At 35.7% G+C, this 16,289-nt stretch overlaps 4 protein-coding genes and 1 non-coding gene across 11 annotated transcripts; 4 read left to right on the top strand and 1 right to left on the bottom strand.

The window, feature by feature from the left end:
- Positions 1 to 519: 519 nt before the first annotated feature.
- On the bottom strand, positions 520 to 606 carry TRNAM-CAU. The gene is given in 2 exon segments: positions 520 to 555; positions 569 to 606. It is a non-coding gene; the product is annotated as a tRNA-Met (tRNA).
- A 95-nt stretch (positions 607 to 701) lies between these two features.
- Positions 702 to 3,663, top strand: LOC113281737. Of its 2 annotated transcripts, XR_003326337.1 has the most exons (4): positions 702 to 956; positions 1,065 to 1,187; positions 2,004 to 2,231; positions 3,342 to 3,663. XR_003326337.1 is itself a non-coding variant. In XM_026530558.1 (3 exons), the coding sequence occupies exons 1-3, from the start codon at positions 719 to 721 to the stop codon at positions 2,162 to 2,164; spliced, it is 522 nt and encodes a 173-aa protein (XP_026386343.1). In that variant the 5' UTR covers positions 702 to 718; the 3' UTR covers positions 2,165 to 2,405. The 2 variants fall into 2 exon arrangements, 1 of the variants encoding a protein (XP_026386343.1); XM_026530558.1 differs by lacking the exon at positions 3,342 to 3,663 and having other exon boundaries at positions 2,004 to 2,405.
- A 1,872-nt stretch (positions 3,664 to 5,535) lies between these two features.
- Positions 5,536 to 7,062, top strand: LOC113279126 (probable cysteine protease RD21B). The gene is made up of 4 exons (XM_026527832.1): positions 5,536 to 5,650; positions 6,450 to 6,685; positions 6,749 to 6,904; positions 7,000 to 7,062. The coding sequence occupies exons 1-4, from the start codon at positions 5,536 to 5,538 to the stop codon at positions 7,060 to 7,062; spliced, it is 570 nt and encodes a 189-aa protein (XP_026383617.1).
- A 1,359-nt stretch (positions 7,063 to 8,421) lies between these two features.
- On the top strand, positions 8,422 to 11,277 carry LOC113281736 (probable WRKY transcription factor 3). Its single transcript, XM_026530557.1, has 4 exons — positions 8,422 to 8,980; positions 9,481 to 10,151; positions 10,239 to 10,391; positions 10,749 to 11,277. Exons 1-4 carry the CDS (start codon positions 8,549 to 8,551, stop codon positions 10,969 to 10,971), a joined length of 1,479 nt encoding a protein of 492 aa, XP_026386342.1. The 5' UTR covers positions 8,422 to 8,548; the 3' UTR covers positions 10,972 to 11,277.
- An 832-nt stretch (positions 11,278 to 12,109) lies between these two features.
- LOC113281735 (protein IMPAIRED IN BABA-INDUCED STERILITY 1-like) lies at positions 12,110 to 16,026 on the top strand. 6 transcript variants are annotated; one of them, XM_026530556.1, is made up of 10 exons: positions 12,111 to 13,037; positions 13,238 to 13,522; positions 13,604 to 13,921; positions 14,080 to 14,307; positions 14,418 to 14,515; positions 14,753 to 14,852; positions 15,049 to 15,215; positions 15,357 to 15,492; positions 15,591 to 15,721; positions 15,809 to 16,020. In XM_026530556.1, the coding sequence occupies exons 1-10, from the start codon at positions 12,675 to 12,677 to the stop codon at positions 15,810 to 15,812; spliced, it is 1,830 nt and encodes a 609-aa protein (XP_026386341.1). In that variant the 5' UTR covers positions 12,111 to 12,674; the 3' UTR covers positions 15,813 to 16,020. The 6 variants fall into 6 exon arrangements, 5 of the variants coding, with proteins under 5 accessions (XP_026386339.1, XP_026386341.1, XP_026386338.1 ...); XR_003326336.1 differs by having other exon boundaries at positions 12,110 to 13,037; positions 15,049 to 15,492; positions 15,595 to 15,721; positions 15,809 to 16,026; XM_026530553.1 differs by having other exon boundaries at positions 15,049 to 15,492.
- Positions 16,027 to 16,289: the final 263 nt, after the last annotated feature.

Raw genomic sequence — 16,289 nt, 5'->3', positions numbered from 1 at the left:
ATACCCAAACTTAGAATTACCATTCGTCTTTCATCAGAAAATTAAACAAAAAAAAAATACAATTCTATCATGTAAATGAAATCAGTGAAGAAATGAGAATGGAGATGATGATGGGATTGAAGATATCGGAGAACATTTATTCTTCTCAAAACTTCTTAGAGTTGAGAGAGACAGAAACGAAGCGAAGAAATGAAATGAGGCTGGGAAGGATACTCGGGTAATTTCGATGTGAAAAATTGACTTAATCAACTTGGTAAACCATTCTAGTGGGCACTTTATAAAAGATTTAAATTTTTATATCTAACAGAATAGCCACTTTATAAAAGATTTAAATTTATATCTAAAAGAATGGCCAGGTGTTATATCTAACAGAATGGCCACTTTATAAAAGATTTAAATTTTTTAGCCGATTTATTAATTATATGGTCGGAAACTGGCTAGTTTATTAATTTGCCCAAATCTTTTTCGAGTAACCCTCAAAAATATAAGACAAAAGAAGAACTAACAAGCCAAAAGATTTGGGGCCAGAGAGGCTCGAACTCTCGACCTCAGGATCACTCTATATAGCTATGAGACCTACGCGCTAGCCAACTGCGCCACCGCCCCGTATGGACATAATTTCTTTTCAAAGATTAGTAACCGAGTTAGGGCCAATTTTTCTGTACGACGAGGAGCATACAATAAGAAGGAACCAGATAGAGTGAAACTAGGAAGAAAGATGACATCGGCTTCTTCTCCTAGTCGATCTCCCACTAAAAATAACAACAAAGAGGAAAGACCAAGGTTTTTTGATGCTAACACAAAGAGTTTATGTTGGGCAAAAGCTGATATATTAATTGGACGTCATCCAGAAAGATGGAGAAAAGATGCTGCTGGCAATATTGTTTGTAAACGTTTTTGCAATTGTCAAGGTTGTTTATGCTTTGAATACGATCATATTATCCCTTTCTCCAAAGGTACCCGCCTGCACTTTAATATTCTCTTTTTAATTTTTGTTGGTTTCAATGGGTTGTAATTGGGAAAAGATTTAGTTGAATTTAAGTGAAATTGGGATTTTGCTGCAGGTGGAGAATCTACCGTAGAGAACTGTCAAATTCTTCAGACTAGGGTGAATAGGTATAAATCAGATAATGACAAGTTGGACAAATCTGAGTTGGAGGGATTCTCTTGTGATATCAAGTTTACTGGTAAGTACTTCAATTTTGGTATTCATCATTGTGGCTGTGGGACTGTACCACATTGTTCACTGACTACTTCCAGGCCTTATGCATTGGGTGATTCGTATGAGATGCTTGGTGTTTTGAACTTATAGTAGTGAGACTCTTAAACTTTGATAGACTATGTGAACCTTTTTTTTAGTGGTAGGAAACTGATTGAGGAATCTGGGTAGTTAGTTTCTGTTAGTCTACTTGAACACTAAAAGCATGTGTTGGTTTCTAACAGTTATTGGTGGCGGCGGTATCGCCATGGATATTTTCCTGTTTGGAACTTGGAACTAGTGGCATTCTACAAAGACTTTCAATGTTTACTTACTCATGTCTTGATCTTTCTTGGTGGAGTAGTAAAATGTAAGGCTATGAAAGACGATGACATATGTACGAGTGTTGGTGGCTGACATAGCGTCCTAGAAGGACACTAGAAAAGGGGACACGAGAGTTTTGTTTAATGTTATGTACATTCTTCTTAGGCTACATTCGGGCTCATATTGAAGAAAAGGGCATCCATTCTTTATCAAGAGTTAAAAATATAAGGGTTTAAGGGCTAGCAGAGCTATTGCGGTGTCCATGTGTGGCTGACATGAGCACCAGTGGCAATACATGTCTAAACGCAAGAAGTTTGAATAACAAGGTGCTGTTGTTCCATGGACATTATAGGCTCTTTTTAGTAAACTTAACTTCTTCCGCAGTAAACAACCATCAATAGATTAATTGAGGGAATTACCCTACACTGAAGTAATACTTGATTTTCTCCCGTTTAACATATGTTGCATTCCCTTGATGCAGACAAGGAGCTTGATGTAGTCGAGATGGCTGTTTACGGGGATGTAATCCGTCCTGGTAATGAATGTCGTTGCAGGACTGTCGCTGAAATGCTTGGTCAGTACAAATCAAAAAATCGAATGGCTCCTTGTCAACTTCCATATAAGCAGGAGACTACTAAGTAGCCAGGCAAGCACCAAAGAAAGGGGGGATATTTTTTGCAGAAGTAGATCTAGAAGAACCAAACGCCAGGTTCCATTTGATTGTTCTAATTATTTTTCTAATTTATAAATTTGCTTAAGCTGCCTCCCTGTCTCTTATATTGAAATTGTTACACTAATCTTATGTTCAATCCAGACCATACTTTTAAGTAATCCAACTGCGCAGTTATACTAAAATTCAAATGCACTTTCAGTCTTGTATGCCTATGCAAATTGTTGATTTGGTCTCATTATTTTTATATGAGTTGACCTGAGTAAATCCAAGCTTCTATTTGAAGTTACTCCCAGAGAGACTCATTTAGCGCACAATAAAAATTACGGTTCGGTGTGTTTGTTTCTTTCACCCGCTTCAGACATGGTCAAACTATTAAGAGATAAAGGATCAAAAAACATTGTTAAAATTGAGCCAGTTGTTGTTGGAAGCTTAGAATCACAACAGCACGAACACACAACAATCTATCAAACAGGTCTCATTCTAGTCTCTGAGATGACTTGTTGGTTAGGTGCCCTGCACGAACAACACAACTTTCTAAATAAATTAGCATTTTAGGCACGTCACTGAGATGAATTAAAGGTAATATATATTTTAGACTAACTGTTGGGGTTTTAAAAACTGATTAGGATTTTGTTTCCATTAATCTGTCCATCTAGTGGACATTAAACATATATGGTCAATGATTTGTGTTAGAGAACTTCCATCCTTTTGTACTTGATAGAAGAAAAGGAAAAAAAATCTTATGATGTAGACTAATTTTCAGTTTCTAGTCTCTCCATATATATCCCCATTTCTTGAAACTAGGTTGAAAAGGTGGGTTCCTTGGTGGAAAAGGCGTTTTCTTCCATTTCAATTGCTATATCATTTGGAACCAGGTATGGGCAGGCATGAATACATTTCACATAACAAATGATGTCTTTTGATGTCTCTGTCCTCAAGTATGAATATTTAAACAATACGAAAAGAAAAAAAATTTTGATATGTCGGTAGGAAATGAATACGGTAGAATTTTAAATCAGATCGTAAATATCAATACCCAACAATTATACCATAATTAGGAATTCCTGTGAAGCATTTGCGGAAGATTATCATGTTATTCTTGATTTTTTTTCTGAAGATGTGTGTTGGTTGGTGTCAACTGAACAGGGGCATGTTACTTTTCTGAAGAATCTAATAAACATTACTTTAACGCGGTAGCTGACCTCCAAGACGGACGGTGATATCACTTTCGGGGTGAACTAGACATACATGATTATAAAAAACGATGATGACGAGGTAAAGTTTAGTGTTGGCTATTGAAACTACAAGAGTTGCTTCCTAAAATATTAATTTGACATTTTCCTTTCCAAGAGTTGATAAACAAAAGAGCCAACATTAAAAGTTAAAACTCTTCAAATTGGAATATTTATTCAATCAATGTATATTTATTTTTAATCGTCAGCTGAATTCAGAATATTCCTCGTGAGCACGACTGTTTTCTTGCTTGCTATGCTGTTAGTTTTGGGGTTCTCCTCTTTTAAGCTCTATTTTTGTCTGGTTTGGCTCTCCTGCATTTTGCAAATTCCACAAGTTTTGCTCGTATAAATGGATTGTTCATTGAAATCTGCAAAATCTGTGGGTTGAAGCGGATGATTTTTCTTCTCTGGCTCAATTCACTGTCAAATTCTGCATAATAAAGTCGGTGGGCAATCTTCAAGGGCTGGAAAGACAATGACCCTTAGTTTACTATTGCATTCGTTAGAAGCAGCCACTTGCATAGTTGCATAATATACATTACAGATATGTATGCATTTATTATCCATATTATATCACCCCCTGACTTTTGTCTCAATTTGTCCAATTTTTAATTTCCGCCATTAAATGAATATAGGAATTACCTGTAGGTACTATTATAATGTTCTTAGTTAGTGGCAGGTCCACCCACTAAAGCCCAGTAACGGTAGGTCCATAATTAAAAGAAAAGAGAAAAATGGACCTAATTTTTTAAGCCCAGGTCCTGCACACGTGTGTAAATATTATGTGCATTTTTAGAATTCCCAAAATAGCCTTTACTATATATAACAGAAACATAAGCCAATTTCTCTCCATATTCTTTTTCTTCTCAGATTCAGTTTCTCTCTCTCTCCCTCTCCTCTTCTCTACTGATGCGGGAAATCTTGTTTTTTCTTCATTCATTTTCTTCATTCTTTAATTTCTAGTTTTTTGTATTAGGATAAAGCTTGGAAACGAAGATTTTTAGAACATCTTGATCGATTCAAGAACCCAAATCGATTCTAGCCTTTGGTAAGTTGATTTTCCTTATTAATCTTCTTCTCGTAATGTTTATTCGAAGGTTTCAAGATATAATCATTAATTAGTTGATGTTTGATTATGTTTTCCAATTTGCACGCATGATTAATCAAGTGTTCCTTCATTTTCATGAAAATAATCCAGATCTAGATGAATAGTTACATTTTTTATTCGTTTCGTTACTAGATCTGATTATACTAGTTTTCTTTTGGGTTTAGGTTTTTTTCAGTTGTTTTTGTGTATGAACTATCAGTTTGTATATGATGTACTGACAAAAAACCTAGTTAATTGTTTAGTTTTTGTTTAAATAATTTTTTTTGTTGTTGTTTGATCCAGCAGTAATATATGCATACTGAATAATTACGTTTTTTTTATTCATTTTGTTACTGGATATGCTGGTTTTAGGTTTTTTTTCGGTTGTTTGTGTATGAACCATCAGTACATATATGCTATACTGACAAAAAACCTAGTTTATTGTTTATTTTTTGTTTAAATAATGATTTTTGTTGTTTGATCCAACAGTAGATATATCGCATACTGGAAATAAGATGCTTTGATTTTATTTTTTTTATTCATAGACTTATCACTTCTTTTGATTTTGTTATATTCATAGATTCCTTACTTATCTATTGATTTTTAGGTTACTATGAATCAACAATACATATATTGAACACTGAAAAAACTGCTTTGATTATGTTTTATTCATAAATTTTATTCACTTAATTCATATGATCTGCCAGTACGTATATGGCGTACTGATAGAAACTTCTGATTCTGTTTTATTCAGAGTTTTGTCACTTTTTTTTGTTTGATCCATGAGTACTTATGTTCAATACTGAAATATGTGCTAGTTTTGTATAGATTTTTCTGTGTTTACTGTGGATTTGTAGGTTTTCCTTTTTTTTTTCTATGATTTAATACTGTACTGAAAAAATATTATAGATTAATTTGTATGATCCTACAATGTATGTGATGTAATACGTTTTCTAATTTATTTATCATTGATTCTTACAGATTTGTACTCTACCTGGAAGCAGTACAGTATAAGCAAATGTATTTGGGTACTAAGATTGATCAAGAGAAGAGACTTGATAACCCTAAATCATATCGGTATGTTGTTAAGCTTGGGGATAAGCTTCCTGAACATGTTGATTGGAGAGAAAAAGGTGCTGTGGTTGATGTCAAAAATCAAGAAAGTTGTGATAAGATTTCTCTTAATTTTTGATTTTTCTTTTTTTTTTTTGTTTTAAAAAAAATTCTGTCAAATTATGCATTGATTAGTTTTGATTCTGTTTGGATTTTCTTCTTATAACATTAGTTGTTCATCATCTGTCTTGTTTTGTCTTCTGCCATTCTTTAGGAAAAACCTAGAAAAAATCGCAGAAACTATTCATGTTGACCATCGTAACCTTGATTTTTCAGGATAATCAAGGGTAGAGTAGTAATTTGTTGATTAGAGTTCTTCCATGGTGCTTTTAGGAATTTTGTAAGATAAATTGTTTTTATTTGATAAATTATTTATACTCCATATTTCTGTTGAATTATTTGATAAATTATTTATATATTTCTGTTGAATTATTGTATTAAATTATGAATTTCTGGTGAATTATTGGGTTTGTTAAAGATTCAGTAGGAGATGTTGGGATTCCTTGTCAGATACAGATAATATTATGGATTGTTCTGTAGATGTGTCTGTGTCTGTATCTGGTTGGAAGTAATATTAAGTATAATAATTGCTCTATTCTCTGCTACAATACTGTTAAGTATTCAAACTTGGAGATTGGCAGATTGCCCCGTAACAAATTGACTGTGCTTAGCGTGGCCAAATAGTAGGATTTAGCGCATTGGTTGGCTTTTGTAACATCCAATCTTAAGTTTCATTGTGATTAGCTCACATTCATGATATGATCTTTGTATTATAAATATATTTTGTTATTGAAATTGTGGATCTTTTGAAAATTGAAGGTAGTTGCTGGGCTTTTTCGACTATTGCTGCGGTGGAAGGTGTTAACAAAATTGCTACTGGAGAATTGATCTCACTCTCCGAACAAGAGTTGGTGGACTGTGATACATCTTACAACCAGGGATGCAATGGAGGTCTCATGGATTATGGGTTCCAGTTCATCATTAAGAATGGTGGAATCAATACCGAAGATGATTACCCTTACAAGGCTAAAGATAACAAATGTGATGTCAACAGGGTTAGTATTCGATGTTTATAAATTAGTACACCTAATAATTTTAGTTTTCAACTAATAACTTAGCTTGTTATTTCGTGGAAAAACTCTCATGTAGTGATTATTGATGGGTTCGAGGATGTGCCCGTAAATGATGAGAAGGCTTTGCAGAAAGATGTGGCAAACCATGTTGTCAGTGTTGCCATTGAAGCTGGTGGCCGAGCTTTCCAACTCTACAAATCGGTAAAATCCCTCTCCTTACTCTAGTAGTTGTTATCTGAGCAGATCACATAGTCATGTATTGCTTAAAAATTTCTGCATGGTGATGCCACTTTCAGATAATTTATGGTTCTAATATGATGTCTGCACGGTCATGTTTACCCATCTGCCCCACTGAATAGCATAAGTGTTAAGAGATATACCACACTTTGTGTTGGGTTTTCTGGTTTGTTCCCTGGAATCACATACTATCAGATTCACTGCTATGATGATGGGTCATTGTTTTGCTCCATTGAAACCTAGTCATTGTCTTAGGAGACCACATCTGAGGCAGGGTTTCGGCGTAGTATTAGAGCAATTAAAGTATAAACTAGGCTTCCATGTTTCTAACTTGCCGAATTTTCTCCCTTTCCTTGTGCTCTCCAAGGCGTATACACCGGAAGATGTGGAACAACTTTGATCATTGATTAATTTATTTAATTTGTATGATCCTACAATGTATGTGATGTAATACGTTTTCTAATTTATTTATCATTGATTCTTACAAATTTGTACTCTACCTGGAAGCAGTGCAGCAAATATGTACTCGAATTTGTAAGCATTCAGATATATAATCGGATTTGCAAGCAGTACGACAGATATGTACTCAGATTTCTAAGCAGTGCGACAGATATGTACTCAAATTTGTAAGCAGTGTAGCAAATATGTACTCGAATTTTTAAGCAGTGTACCAGATATGTACTCAAATTTGTAAGCAGTGTAGACACACACGTTTGGTAGTAATGGGCATTATGGACATTTCCATGTTTTAATTAATTTTGGACCTCCGGATAAAAAAAAATCCGATTGGACCCTACTATAAATAACTATATGGGCCTAGGACCAAACAAGAAATTTTCCTAAATGAATAACTAGCACGTGACTGCATGACCTATCTCCATGTTCATTGACTCATCTAAATCTGCATAAGGTTTCCCCCAACACATTGGGATAAAAGATCAAGTCAATATATAATTCAACAAGGTTCCTTTAAAAAAAAAATTGGTGCAGAGATCACAACTGACAAAGGCCTTTTCAGATGGCTCGGGTGAACCTTGTTAGAGAAACAAGAGATGCTGAACATGAGTTAGCTTTGGCAGCCAACTCATGCACCACTTTGGTTTGTCGTGCACTTAGCTTGTTTGGATGTTACTCAAGAAGTTGTTTTTTTATTTCTAGAAACAAAAAAGTCAGAAACTAGTTTGGATATATAGTTTCAGAATAACCATTAGAAATTGTTTTTTGATTTCTAGAAACAAAAAAGTAGTATGACTATTGGAAGGAGAAAAAATTTGTGAAGCAAAATGTTTTTGCTTACTACTCTTGGTACCCAAATCGGTTTTTAACAAAAATAAAAATTAAAAAATTGAGAGAGATTTTAATTTCATTTGAGTTTAATTTGGAGGGAATTTAAGTAAATAATGTCGCTTTCATTCATCTCTTTTGGCGTGGACTTTGTTTAGTCTTTCATTTCTAAAAGCAAAGGAAACAAAGAAAGAAAAACCAAAAAGGATATTGATTTCCTCTCAAGACAAAACAAAATTATAAGTACTTCTCAGAATAATATCAAACCTTTCAAAACCCTAACTGAATATTATCCAATCCGACACAATAGAGAATCCCTTAATAATGGCAGAGAAGAACAGAGTAATAATAGCATCAGGAACAACACGTCCAACAATTACCTTACCACCACGTTCAACACTAGAGAATCTCTTTGCTGGTAATAATGGAGGAAATGGAAGTGGAACAAGTCCTGGTCCTATGACACTTGTTGCAAATTTCTTTTCTACAGATAATGATCCAGCACAATCATTTTCACAACTGCTTGCAGGTGCTATGGGTTCACCTGTTTCTGCTTGGAAACAACAAAATCCATTCTTTGCTGAAGATATGGGTCATTTCGATCCACATGGAGGAAGTGGTGGTGTTAGAGATTCTAGAATTAAACAAAATCATTCGTTGAATTTAATGATTGCTCAACCTCCTATGTTTACTGTTCCTGTTGGGTTAAGTCCAACTAGCTTGTTTGATTCTCCTAGAATGTTTCTTCCTAATCAGGTAATTTGTGGTTTATCTATAGAATGTTTCTTCCTAATCAGGTTAATTTGTGGTTTCTCTATTTTAATTTGAAAGCTTTGTTGTTTGGAAATTTGGAATTCCATATGAAAACCTCAAAAAAAAAGGTTTAATTTTGATGTGAAATTTGTTGTTCCTTTTTGTTGTTATTGTAGTTTGAGTTATAATTTGGATTTAGTGGTCTGTTGAATGTCACGATATTGAAATTTTGTCCAAATTTGAGCGTCGGACTAATTTTGTAGATTGTATGCAATGAGTCTCATGTTTAATCTAAGATGCTGATTCATTTACTCATGTGTTTCGTCTCATTATTCTCTCTTTCCTGCAAACTGCAGTGCAGATGGGAGTATGCTCGATGTTTGTGACTTGCTTGTATGAACACCATGTCTGAACTATTGAAATGTCGGTCTTTTTGTTACGCGTCTATGTAGCAGTTGATTTTCTTGTATGGTGCGTTTATTGTCTAATTTGTGTATGTGTAGAGTACCATCGGGATCTCCCACCAACAAGCGCTAGCGCAAGTTACAGCTCAAGCTGTTCATTCCCAGTCTATTATGCACAGCCAAGCTGAGTATCCGACTTCTCTATCAGCATATTCAACAGCTACATTAGCACTACATCAACCTTATACTTCAAATTCTACTGCAACCCAATTCATTCAGCCCTTTACATCCAACTCTAAAAGAATGACAGAATATTCAGAGCCCCATCACTCTGACACTAGATTTCAACATCTTCCCCCTGCTGTTGATAAGCCAGCCGATGATGGCTACAACTGGCGGAAATATGGGCAGAAGCAAGTGAAAGGCAGTGAATATCCTAGAAGCTACTACAAGTGTACCAGTACAAATTGTCCTGTAAAGAAAAAGGTGGAGCGCTCTCTCGATGGGCATGTCACTGAGATTATCTATACAGGGAAGCACAACCATCAAAAACCGAAAACTAGTAGGCGTGCAAAAGAAGTTGCAAATTCTGAAGGGAATATGAGTTTCATGCGGTCCGAGTATGGGGATTTATCCAAATCATATGATCATGAATCTTCACAAGCAACACATGAACAGTTATCTGGATTGAGTGAAGATGGGGAAAATGGTGATGGAGTTGAAATGAGATCTGACGAGGAAGATGATGATGTACCTGAGCCAAAAAGACAGTGAGTGTTGAATCTAATAAAATGGTTACTCTAGCTATATGTTTGTTAAATTTTATATTGTTGCTAATATCTGTTCTAATTTGTCAGAAACACCGGATCTAGGGTATCGGAACCGTCATCATCACATAAGATAGGGTCAAGGATTATTGTGCAGACAACAAGTGAAGTTGATCTTTTGGACGATGGCTTTAGGTGGCGCAAGTACGGGCAAAAAGTGGTCAAAGGAAATCCTCATCCAAGGTACACATTTGTAGATAGCACTTTCTAAGTCTGTGTTGTTCACATCCTATTATTCAATGGAAATCCCACGCTCTTTATATTAGTAAACAAACAATTCGTCCCACATTGATAATGGCCTCCGACGTGTTAAAAACTATAGTAGAATGGAGGTTACTCATCAATATGTCTTCCCACCTAGGTGCAACAAAAGATATGGCTTCCCACCTAGATGCAACAAAAGCTATAGCAAATATTGTTTTTATGTACATACACGTGCATCCGGTCCCAGAGTATTTACATACCATTGATCATTCATTTTCAAAGTCCAGATACAATTTTTCATTTCTGATTTGTTTTGTATTTGACGAGTATCTGCAGGAGCTACTACAAATGCACAACTTCTGGGTGTAATGTGCGCAAGCATGTTGAAAGAGCTTCAGCAGACCCTAAAGCTGTCATTACAACATATGAGGGGAAACATAATCATGATGTGCCAGCACCTAAAAACAGTAGCCATAACACAACAAACAGTCATATGGGGCAGTTAGAACAACCATATGCCTTAGCAGAACAGTTAAAAAAAGAAGAGCATACCAATTAGGTTGCGCATTCATAACAGGAAACTGGGGTTTGAAAGGCAGTTGAAAACATGAAAATGTTCAACAAAACAGGTAGACGTTTTTAATTTCCCTTTCTGCTAAACTTTTGTCCAGTAACACTAAGTTTGTGGCTTTGATATTGTGATGACCATTCGAAATTGACGAAGAAAAAAGAGGATGCAAACAGATAATGTTACCTTAAAAAACCTGTCAAAATTGGGATAACATTTGAGACTTGTAACTAGTTCACTGCACTCGTTATTTTTGACGTTTCTGACGACTAATACACTATACAACAATTACATATACAAGTAACATTGTTTTATATATTCTTTTTTTTCTTTTTTTTTTTTCTCTTTTCATGTAAACACAGACAATGATATTGTGATATTTTTTCTTCTTTTGTATGTGAAAACAAATGGTATAACCAGATATTTGAATATAGAAAAAAAAAGAAAAGAAGTTGTTCATCTGCGGTTGTTTAATTTTCTGCCTCTGGCCCTTGCTGAATGAAATTCAATTTTTTAACTATATCAACCTTATCAGGCCCGGCCCTGGTGGTGGACAAAGCCTTGTACCACCTTTTACTCTGGCTAATGCAGTTGTTGCAAATTACATCAGAGTAACAACCTAAGTTCAAAGTGTTCTACCCCACCCTGACTCTTCCACATTAAAGTATAGAATGTGATATATGTATGTTTTTTGAAGCATAGATATAGTCCAATGATTTTTTTTGGTGGTGTTTAAAAGTTGGTAAGACTTGCCCTCTCAAGGAGAAACAAACTGGAGAGGTTCGGGGTAGGAGTTTCACTGGATCCACTAACTGAACCACAACCAAATAGTAATCCGAAGCAACTTGAACCGTGATGTTTCAAATGATGAGAAATTGATTTCTGAACTAATTTTCCGTTATGAAAAGAAATAATTAATGGGTCCTGCCTGATAAAGGAAAATCAAATCAAATAGGTTAGATTATTATAACTTGAAAAAAAGTGGTCACAGGACAAAGACTCCATATCCTTTGTCTGATCACTTCCTTTTGCTTTCTTTAGATTTACTCTTCCTTGCATTATTTTGTTCTCACTGAACATTTTTTAGCATTCAGGATTCACCTGTTGTAAGGTTAGTTTTCTTCTATACCCGACTCTAAACCATACACGGACAGAACATTCTAAGACAGGAAAAGCAACCTTTTTATAAAACATCTGACGTTTTTCCATGAGTGAGCAAGAACCAAATCATCGTGCGCCGTCTTCATGGTTCTTTGCCATCTAGCTCAATCGCCGGCTCTTCTTTGCGGCGGTCTGTTGCATAAATTCACGCGACCACGACAATAGTCCCATTGATCCAATGATGATTTAGTAATACTAGTACATTAGTTGGTCATCTCTAGTTCAACAACTAAACTACATGTGTTATGTTTTTGGTTTAGGTGAAAAGAGAGAAAAAATAAAGTGACAAACGGAAATATAAACCAAGGAGCAAAGGCGAAAAAAATATAACGGCTACATTTTATTTCGGTTCAGTTAGTTACGAATCCTCGTCATTCTTGAAGAAAATCCTGAATATTTCCAACCCAAAAACAAAGAAGATTCAATTTCGTTCTGAAAATCCTGTTGAAAAATTCACCAAAAATGTCTTGAGTTTTTCAATCTGGGTTTCTTCTATATCTGATTGATGGTACACGAGATTAGGGTCATTATTAATGGGTTGTATAACATCAAAAGAAGCTACAGTAAAGCCTTCAACGTCCGAAGAGTTTCGAGATAATGGGTCAGCGATATCGGGTTCGTCTTCTTTGCGAATTCGAACAAAGTTACCTGAACCGGATTACAGGAAGGTAATTCATTCAAGAAATAATATTGGTGGTGGAAACAATAAATTGGGAGAATCAAAAAGAGAGAAACCCAAAGTTGAAGATCGTAGTTTTAGATTGAGAAATTTGCATAGACATGTTGAAGGTGAACAAGTTGCTGCTGGTTGGCCTTCTTGGCTTAGTGCTGTTGCTCGTGAAGCTATCCATGGTTGGATTCCTCTTCGAGCTGAAAGTTTCGAGAAATTGGAAAAGGTAAGGGTTTCTTCTTCTTCTTTTGTTATTTTCATGGCTGGACAAAATTCAGCTACGATATTTTATTGTTCTTGAATCATTTCTGGACTAATTTGTGCCGTTGTACATCGGAATGTTAAGTGGATTAGTACGTCGACAAGGTATTTTTGTATTTGTTCATGTGCTGCAACATACTGCAATTTTCTGACTGTATTTTTTAGATTGGACAAGGTACATACAGCAGTGTTTTCCGAGCGCGAGAGCTTGCAACTGGGAGGATGCTGGCGTTAAAGAAAGTTCGGTTTGATAACTTTGAGCCAGAAAGTGTGAGATTTATGTCGCGGGAAATAACGATTCTCCGCAAACTAGATCATCCAAATGTTATGAAACTGGAGGGACTAATTACTTCTAGACTGTCAACTAGTGTCTATCTTGTTTTTGAGTATATGGAACATGATATTGCTGGTTTATCATCTTGTCCTGACATCAAGTTCAGTGAATCACAGGTTCGTATATATGAAACTCTTGTCAATAGTATTCAGGAATTACCAATGTTAAAAGAGTTTTGATTTGTCCATGTTCTGTAGGTTAAATGCTATATGCATCAACTACTATCTGGCCTCAAACACTGTCATTCAAGAGGTATAATGCACCGAGATATCAAGGGATCCAACCTTCTTGTCAGTGATGATGGAGTTCTGAAGATAGCTGATTTTGGCCTCGCAAATTTTGTTAGTGTCGGGCACATTCAACCATTAACTAGTCGAGTTGTTACTTTATGGTATCGGCCTCCTGAACTTTTGCTTGGATCCACCAATTATGGGCAATCTGTTGATCTATGGAGTGTTGGTTGTTTATTTGCTGAACTGCTTCTCGGAAAGCCTATACTTAAAGGAAGAACTGAGGTATAACTAAGAAATGCATCATGTGCAAACATACATAACATCTGAACAAACTCTGACCAGCAATCCAAGTTATTCACAGAACAGAATTTACAGATTTTCGTTTTCGTTGTGGCTGTTCTGCATGAAGTAGTGAAAGAACTAATTTTCACCATTTACAGGTCGAACAACTGCACAAAATCTTCAAACTTTGTGGTTCCCCACCTGATGAGTACTGGAAAAAGTTCAAACTGCCTCATGCAACTATTTTCAAACCCCGGAATTCTAATGCCAGTAGCCTCTCTGTTACCTGTAAAGATTTACCAACAAGTGCTCTCAATTTGATACAAACACTTCTCTCCATAGAACCCTACAAGCGTGGTACTGCTTCTGCTGCTCTTAAGTCCAAGGTAAAACATTGATGAAATGCACATTGCTGAAAGCTGGTTTTCTTTCTGGCTTCTGAAAGAATTGCTTCAAGTAGTTGTCCTCAACATTTGTTAATTGTTAATTGTTTCAGTATTTCACAACAAGACCTTATGCATGTCATGCATCAAGCCTGCCGAAGTACCCACCAAACAAGGAGATAGATGCTAGAACTCGTGATGAGGCACGACGGTGAGTACCACTTCTCATATTAGTCACTGAAAAAGTAGTATTCAATTCATAAGCTTGGATACCAAAACCTAAGTTGAACGACCATGCAATTCTTGGATTACCAACTCTGGTGGTACTTTGGCATAAGCTTGGATACCAAAAACTAAGTTGAACGACCATGCAATTCTTGGATACTCAACTCTTGTGGTACTTCGGTTATACACTTGAGGAACTAAAAATATACAACTCAATCTTCAGGAAAAGAGCTGCTGGTAGAGCACGAAAATCTGAAACAACACGAAGAAGAGCAAGAGTGTCTAATGTTTTGCCTGAACCAAAACATGCATTACCACCCAAGGTATTCTCTAAAGCTGACTTTATTCTATAACGAAATTCTAAAAGTATCTGTGGAGGAAATCTTACAAATTGCTGCACGCTTGCAGTCTAATTTTTCAGTCTGTATTCCCACATTAGAATACTGAACTTCTGTAATTAAGCTCTAGTGATTATGGTTCAAAATAAGAATCCACTGACTGTTAATTTGAGCACGACAGGAGTTGCAGGTCAATATACAAAATGTGCGTAAAAGCAATGCTTGCTTATTAGAAGAACAAAAGAAATCATGCCAAGAAGAAATATATTTATCAGGTCCTCTACACATCACGCCATCAAGTGGGTTTGCATGGGTGAGAAGTCGAAATGAAGATCTTGCCTACAATGGGTATAGTTCAAGAATTCATATTAAAAGCAAAGTCAATCCTTCAAATGTCCAACTAAAAAGAACTAGTTCAGAACTTAAAGACATTCGTGTTGGTTTATTTGGAACTCATACCGAATCAGGTGTCCATGACTTGTATTCCAGGAGGGAAATGCAGAAACACTGGACCAAATTCGAACGTCTGGATTCCTTCGATGATTCTAAACAACATCATTCTCTAGGGTTCTCAACTGCAGTCTATCAAAGCCAAGATTTTCCAAAGATCAAGAGAAGCAATAAGGTAAAACTAAAAACACTACTAATCTACAATGCTAATTCATTCATCTACGAAACAATTTAGCAAAAGTTTTGAGATGTTCTTTTTAACCTTTCGTTTAGGAAGAAGACAGAGTTGATTTCTCAGGGCCATTAATGAACCAACACCAACATCATAAAGCCAGTGAACCCTCAGAGAGACGTAGCATTCGAGAGCGGCAAGCAGCTCGTAGAACAACATGGTTACCCAAGAGGTTATTTAGCTAAGTTATGGTGCTTCATAGTTCAATTGATTGATTTCAATTGTCAATTATTGACTGGTGTTACATCTGCCATTCCAGGTAGAAGACACTGCTTATACTTATAATGATCAAATTACAGACCAACATATCAATCTTCTTCGATTAAATTGAAGATTTCTGCAACACAGGAAATCCAACAATCTTTGTAATTTACCAAATTTAATTTCTTCAATTACTATGTCTGTAAAATCCGTTATTCTACAATGTTAAAAGAAATTCCACCGCAAATGTTACTCTCTCAGATTTTAGCCTTATTCTAATACATGATGAAGAACTCATATGGCGGTCTTTCATTACCGCAGGGAATTTTAACACTTATTTAGATAAAGAAGGGCTGTCATTCGAGTTAATCAACAAAATCGAAGACGAAAAGAAAACGTATAAAAGTGTAAGAATGTAGGGCAAATCTTTGATGCTGATACTGCAAATTAGAGCAGAAAAGCAATCAAAGTAACCCCAAATTGTTGTATGCCTATCGCACGATGTTTTAAGATCGTACGCCACGATTTAACCTCTCCCG

This window comes from Papaver somniferum, chromosome 5 (genome assembly GCF_003573695.1).
Source record: "Papaver somniferum cultivar HN1 chromosome 5, ASM357369v1, whole genome shotgun sequence".
Classification (NCBI taxonomy): Eukaryota; Viridiplantae; Streptophyta; class Magnoliopsida; order Ranunculales; family Papaveraceae; genus Papaver; species Papaver somniferum.
The sequence above is the reverse complement of the archived record's forward strand: the minus strand, read 5'-3'. Positions and strand labels throughout refer to the sequence as shown.

What these genes read in the sequence shown, in the direction of transcription:
- LOC113281737 (XM_026530558.1), top strand. Translation starts at nt 719, where the DNA reads ATGACATCGGCTTCTTCTCCTAGTCGATCTCCCACTAAAAATAACAAC. An exon ending in TATTATCCCTTTCTCCAAAG is followed by an intron (nt 957 to 1,064) that starts GTACCCGCCTGC and finishes ATTTTGCTGCAG; the next exon opens with GTGGAGAATCTACCGTAGAG. An exon ending in TTGTGATATCAAGTTTACTG is followed by an intron (nt 1,188 to 2,003) that starts GTAAGTACTTCA and finishes CCCTTGATGCAG; the next exon opens with ACAAGGAGCTTGATGTAGTC.
- LOC113279126 (XM_026527832.1), top strand. Translation starts at nt 5,536, where the DNA reads ATGTATTTGGGTACTAAGATTGATCAAGAGAAGAGACTTGATAACCCT. An exon ending in ACAAATGTGATGTCAACAGG is followed by an intron (nt 6,686 to 6,748) that starts GTTAGTATTCGA and finishes CTAATAACTTAG; the next exon opens with CTTGTTATTTCGTGGAAAAA. An exon ending in CTTTCCAACTCTACAAATCG is followed by an intron (nt 6,905 to 6,999) that starts GTAAAATCCCTC and finishes TGCCACTTTCAG; the next exon opens with ATAATTTATGGTTCTAATAT.
- LOC113281736 (XM_026530557.1), top strand. Translation starts at nt 8,549, where the DNA reads ATGGCAGAGAAGAACAGAGTAATAATAGCATCAGGAACAACACGTCCA. An exon ending in GTACCTGAGCCAAAAAGACA is followed by an intron (nt 10,152 to 10,238) that starts GTGAGTGTTGAA and finishes CTAATTTGTCAG; the next exon opens with AAACACCGGATCTAGGGTAT. An exon ending in AAAGGAAATCCTCATCCAAG is followed by an intron (nt 10,392 to 10,748) that starts GTACACATTTGT and finishes GAGTATCTGCAG; the next exon opens with GAGCTACTACAAATGCACAA.
- LOC113281735 (XM_026530551.1), top strand. Translation starts at nt 12,675, where the DNA reads ATGGGTTGTATAACATCAAAAGAAGCTACAGTAAAGCCTTCAACGTCC. An exon ending in GTTTCGAGAAATTGGAAAAG is followed by an intron (nt 13,038 to 13,237) that starts GTAAGGGTTTCT and finishes TGTATTTTTTAG; the next exon opens with ATTGGACAAGGTACATACAG. An exon ending in AGATCAAGAGAAGCAATAAG is followed by an intron (nt 15,493 to 15,590) that starts GTAAAACTAAAA and finishes CCTTTCGTTTAG; the next exon opens with GAAGAAGACAGAGTTGATTT.